Genomic DNA, 4,862 nt, shown 5'->3' on the forward strand with positions numbered 1-4,862 from the left:
CTTCCACCCCGAGCACTTCTAATCCCATCTGCAACCTAATTATCACCAAAAAAAAATCAACAAAAGAGCTACAAAAACTGCACCAGCCTGGCATTCCCAGTGAGGGCCAGGCTGCATTTCCAAGGAGCAAATCACACCTAACCTCTTTCCTTTAAGAAGCACGTGAATGCTCTTACCGGGGCATGAAAAGGGGGGGGAAAGAACAAGAAACATCAAGGACTCATTTGTTATTCTGCCCTTGCGCAATGAAGCGAGCCATTGTTCCCTACCTGGGGTAAAAACGTCTTTCAGAAACCGCCAGTGCTTTTCCCAACGCGCTCTTGAAAAAAAATGTCAAGACCAAAGCTGCCGGAGAATCGGTGAACGGCTGGAAAAAATTACAGCTAACAGATTATTCAGAGGGTTTTCACACTTGATCTGTAAACGTTCTTTTATTTAATAAAAATAATCATCCATTATAGCAACTTCTGCTTGTGTTTTCTGTTGGTTTGTTTTACAGTAAAGCACAGTTTATTTATTTGCTTTCCTCACGTCTTGAGGATTCAACTCTGAAAATGCAAGTGAATGTAAACATTGCTCTCCAGGTCCCAGGATGCAGCCGGGCACCCTCAGAGTTAATTACAAAGCCAAAGAGAGAGCAAAATCAACAAAACACTTCCAAAAGTAAAAAGGTATTGTTTTAAAGTCTCTTCCTTGCACCACAAAATTCCAGAGAAGGCAAATTCATCCGATACAAGAGACTTAAACTTGGCTTTCTCAAACAATTTCTACGATTTGTCAGCACTTGATAAAGCTATTTTCATAACATTTAAACTCTTGCCAATGCATTTACTGTGATATATCAAGAATTTTTTTTTCCTTTCAGTATTCTCCATAAATTTCTTCATGGCACAAAGATGTTACATTTGTTCTGTTCATTATTTTTTTCTTTTTAATTTTTATTTTGTAGCAGAAAAAGCTGAAAGACATTTCAGGAAAGGAGTGTGAAAGCAGTAATAACTCTCTCTCCTGCTCCAATCTCACAATATGTACACATTTCTTTAAATAAAAAAAAAAATAATAATGCATTATAAAATACAGGGGAAAGTGTCAGTAAGTTTCCCATTTCAGGGTTTTGCCCTGTGTAAGACTGAAAGAGGGATGCTTCAGTATTTCCTAGGAAAGGTGAGTCTGGCATATTAAAAACTTAACTCTCCTCCGTTAATTCAGAAAGTTGGAACCACCTCTGCAAACAAACCCCCTCTGCTTCTCCAGGAAACCCAGCAGGATTTAAAACATCAAAAAAAAAATCAATACAAACAAGATAGCATGATATACAGAGCCCTGATATTTGCTATGAAATGTTATCTATTTACAGTTGGAGGTGGGGGAAGTAGTGTGTTAGTGCTGAACACGTTTCATCACTGCAGTGTGGTATAATATCAGGCGAGATTAACTCGCTGGGAGCTTGGCTGGGTCCCAAGCCTCGCACGGCGTGAGAAGGAGCCCACTGCACGGCGTGAGAAGGAGCCCACCTCACAGCCCCCCAGGACTGCATGGCAAAGCCACCACTCCTCGGCTCTGCTCTACCTCCTAACGGCTGGGAAGTTCCCAGCTCAGCTGTATCATAGCACGGGCAACACAAAAATTAAATACAACCAGGTATGACACCAAAAGAAAAAAAAAAAAGAAAAAAGCCAGTCTGGCAAGATGTGTGATACTAAGCTCTGTAGTAAAAAAAAAAAAAAAAAAAAACAGACAAACAAAAAACAGGACGGACATCGGAAATTTTGGTAACGTCAGACTGATGGGTAGGGGAAATGGCTCTAATTTTTCAGTGGTTTTGAGTTTTCGGAGGGTGGGAAGAGAGGGACTTTTAAGGTATCAAAGATAGTTAAAGCATTCACAGTTTCAAAGCTGCTTGCCTTACAAAACTTAAGACATTCAGATTCAGGGATACAATACTGTATTTTACACGGGGGGGGGGTAATATTAATTACATATACAATACAACGAAATAAAAAAGCCGACACCTCTGGGTGGCATACTCCCTCTTTGTTGTTCATCTCATGGAGCTGCACGGAGCTTGTCTTTAAAGAGTCAAACTGAGCAGTCATGAAAATATCCACTGAGAGACTCTGGCAAAAGAAAAAAAAAAAAAACTAACAAAGTAAACCAAGCAAGTCAAAAGCCATCCTCCCCTGGAAAGCCGAATGCCACGGCTCGGACTTCCACTTGCCTGCTGCTCCTCGCTGCTGCTGTCTGGCGTGTTGATAGGCTCGTCTCAGGTTTTGAGGGTTTCCTACTCACAGGCTGAAGGAAACCATCCCATGCAAGCACAGCCCAAGGGAGCCATGCCTTACACTCCTACAAAGTCTTGAATGATTAGTCCTGCCCAAACCAGGGGGTCCTTCAAACAATCCTTTTCCTCTCTATTCTGCAGAGGATCCTTTTGAAGGCCCGCCTGAAGTCATGGTTGAAAATTGTATAGATGACGGGGTTCAAGGAGCTATTGCAGTAACCGAACCAGAAGAAGAACTTGAAGAGGGTTTCGGGCACGGAGCAGCTCCTGCAGACGGCAGTCAGTGTGTAGGTGAAGAAGAAGGGGAACCAGCAGATGACAAAGACACCGATCACCACCGCCAGCACAAAGGTGAAGCGCTTCTCCCGGTTCTGCCTGCCCCTCCACCGGGACCCTTTGGTGGTCCTCTCCTCCTCCACCTTCCTGGGCAAACTGTCCCCAGGCTTAATCTGGCTCAGCTTAGTCTTGGCCTTTCCCCTTGATGGTCTCTCTGACTTCTTGGACTGGTTGTTGTCCTGGTGCTCGGAGGAGGAGGTCTCCTCCATGTCTATGCCATTGACCTCTCCCTCCTGCCCGTCGCCGCCTCCGGCCGCTTTCTCCCCGTTGAGCTGGGCTGTGGCCGGCAGGTCCTCCTTGTCGGCCAAGCCGTTCTGCTTCTTCTCGGGGCGCTCTGCCCGCTTGTTCGGCGGTACCCTGGTGCGCCTCTTGGCTATCTGATAGATGCGCACGTAGACCAGGATCATGATGAGGCAGGGGGCAAAGAAGGAGCCGATGCTAGAGGAGATGATGTACCACTTCTCGTCATTGATCTTGCACCCCGCCACCCCCTGGTCTGCCTGCTGCCCGCTCTTCTTCTCGATGGAGATGAGCGGTGGGAAGGAGATGACGGCCGAGATGACCCAGACGATGAAGATGATGCACTTGATGCGGCGCGGGGTGCGCTTGAGGTTGTACTCGATGGCTTGCGTGATGGACCAGTAGCGGTCCAGGCTGATGGCACACAAATGCACGATGGAGGAGGTGCAGAAGAGCACGTCCAAGGCCAGGTAGATCTCACACCACACCTTGCCGAAGTACCAGTACCCCATCATCTCGTTCGCCAGGGAGAAGGGGATGACCAGCGTGGCCACCAGGATGTCGGCCGAGGCTAAAGACACCAGGAAGAGGTTCTGGGGCGCCTTGAGCGCCCGGCTGGTGAAGACGGCGATGATGACCAGGACGTTCCCGAAGACGGTGAAGAGCATGAGCAAGCCCGCCAGGCTGATGAGGGTGACGGTGGTGTGCAGGGGGTACGGCATGCCCCATCCCGGCCCGGCCCCGCTGTCGTTGAAGCTCCCGTTGGCCGCGGGAGGCGGGTAGCCCTCCTCCTCCCCCAGCTGCCGCTGGTACTCCATGGAGGAGAAGAAGTGGCCCCTCTCCGTGAACGGGCGCTCCCGGTTAAACATCAACCCCGGCTGCTCGGCGGCCCTCGCCCTTCGCCCCCAGCCCCAACCCGGGGGGGCTCCGCGCTCCTAGGGCGCCGCGGCCGGGGCCGGGGCCGCTCGGGGGGCGCCGGGGGGGCGCGGGGGGCCGCGGCTCATGCCGGGCGCTGCCGGCGGAGGGCAAGCGGAGCGGGGCCGGGGCTGCAGCCGGCGGCGGCTGCCGTGCTTCGCCCGCCTGCCGGCCCCTTTATAGCCCCGGATCTGGCCGGGGCTGCCGCGTCAGCCCCACGTGGGGAGGGAGCTGCCCCCGGTGCGCGTACACGGACACGGACACGCCGCGCACACGCGTGCTCCTCCCCCCCCCCCCCCCCCCCAACAGCCCCCTGTGCTCACCCCCATCCGCACCCACCGCCCCCCGACCCTATTGTCACCCCCCCCCCCCCCATCCCCAAATCCCCCCCCCCCCGGGCAGCGCAGCCCCGCTCCGCACCGCTCCCCCCCCCATCCGCAGCCCACCCCACGGGGGTCTCGCCCCGCTGCGGAGCCGCGGCTCCCTCCGTGGGGTGGGGACACGGGGGAAGGGGGGGGGGGGGGACACACGGGTGGGCTGCTCCTGCCGCCCCCCCCCCCCCCACGGGGCTTCGTGCACCCCCACAGGGGGGGGCAGCTGCGGACCGGTCCCGCGTGGGGGCCCCGCAGCCAACGTCCCCGCGGGGAGCCCCGGGGGGGGGGGGGGGGCACCGCCGCCGCCCCTCCGTGCGCCCCCCGTGCCGTGGGGATGCTCGGGGTGGGGTGGGATGGGGGGGCCGGGGGGGCCGGGCGGCGGCGGGCAGCGCGGGGGGGCAGTGGCACCTGCTGGCCGCGGCGCCTCACTGCACGCTCCGGCCCCCGGGGCCGCGGCACCCACGGGAGCTCCCGGCCCACGGCCGAGCCCCCGCAGCCCCCCCCCCCCCCCCCCCCGGGGCTCGTCCTCCTGCCCCTTCCCTGCCAGCTCCCCGCTGTTTCTCCCCAGCCCCTCAAGCAGGAGGGTGGGAGGGGGCTCCGGTCCCCACGCCTGCCCCACGGGGTGCCGTGGGGCTTTGCCCCGCTGCAGCAGCAGCAGCAGCAATAAGGGACATTTCTGATCGGAAAGCAGAGGCGACGTACCTGGTGGCCCCGAG

General features: G+C 55.5%; 1 protein-coding gene across 1 annotated transcript; it reads right to left on the reverse strand.

The window, feature by feature from the left end:
- Positions 1-412: 412 nt before the first annotated feature.
- ADRA2A (adrenoceptor alpha 2A) lies at positions 413-3,999 on the reverse strand. Its single transcript, XM_067001150.1, has 2 exons — positions 2,219-3,999; positions 413-2,117 (listed from the first exon to the last, which is right to left on the reverse strand). The coding sequence occupies exon 1, from the start codon at positions 3,724-3,726 to the stop codon at positions 2,392-2,394; it is 1,335 nt and encodes a 444-aa protein (XP_066857251.1). The 5' UTR covers positions 3,727-3,999; the 3' UTR covers positions 413-2,117; positions 2,219-2,391.
- Positions 4,000-4,862: the final 863 nt, after the last annotated feature.

The sequence above is a fragment of the Anser cygnoides genome, chromosome 7 (assembly GCF_040182565.1).
Source record: "Anser cygnoides isolate HZ-2024a breed goose chromosome 7, Taihu_goose_T2T_genome, whole genome shotgun sequence".
In the NCBI taxonomy this organism is placed as follows: domain Eukaryota; kingdom Metazoa; phylum Chordata; class Aves; order Anseriformes; family Anatidae; genus Anser; species Anser cygnoides.

Bases quoted from the DNA above. Each gene is read 5' to 3' on its own strand.
- ADRA2A (XM_067001150.1), bottom strand. From the start codon at position 3,726: ATGTTTAACCGGGAGCGCCCGTTCACGGAGAGGGGCCACTTCTTCTCC.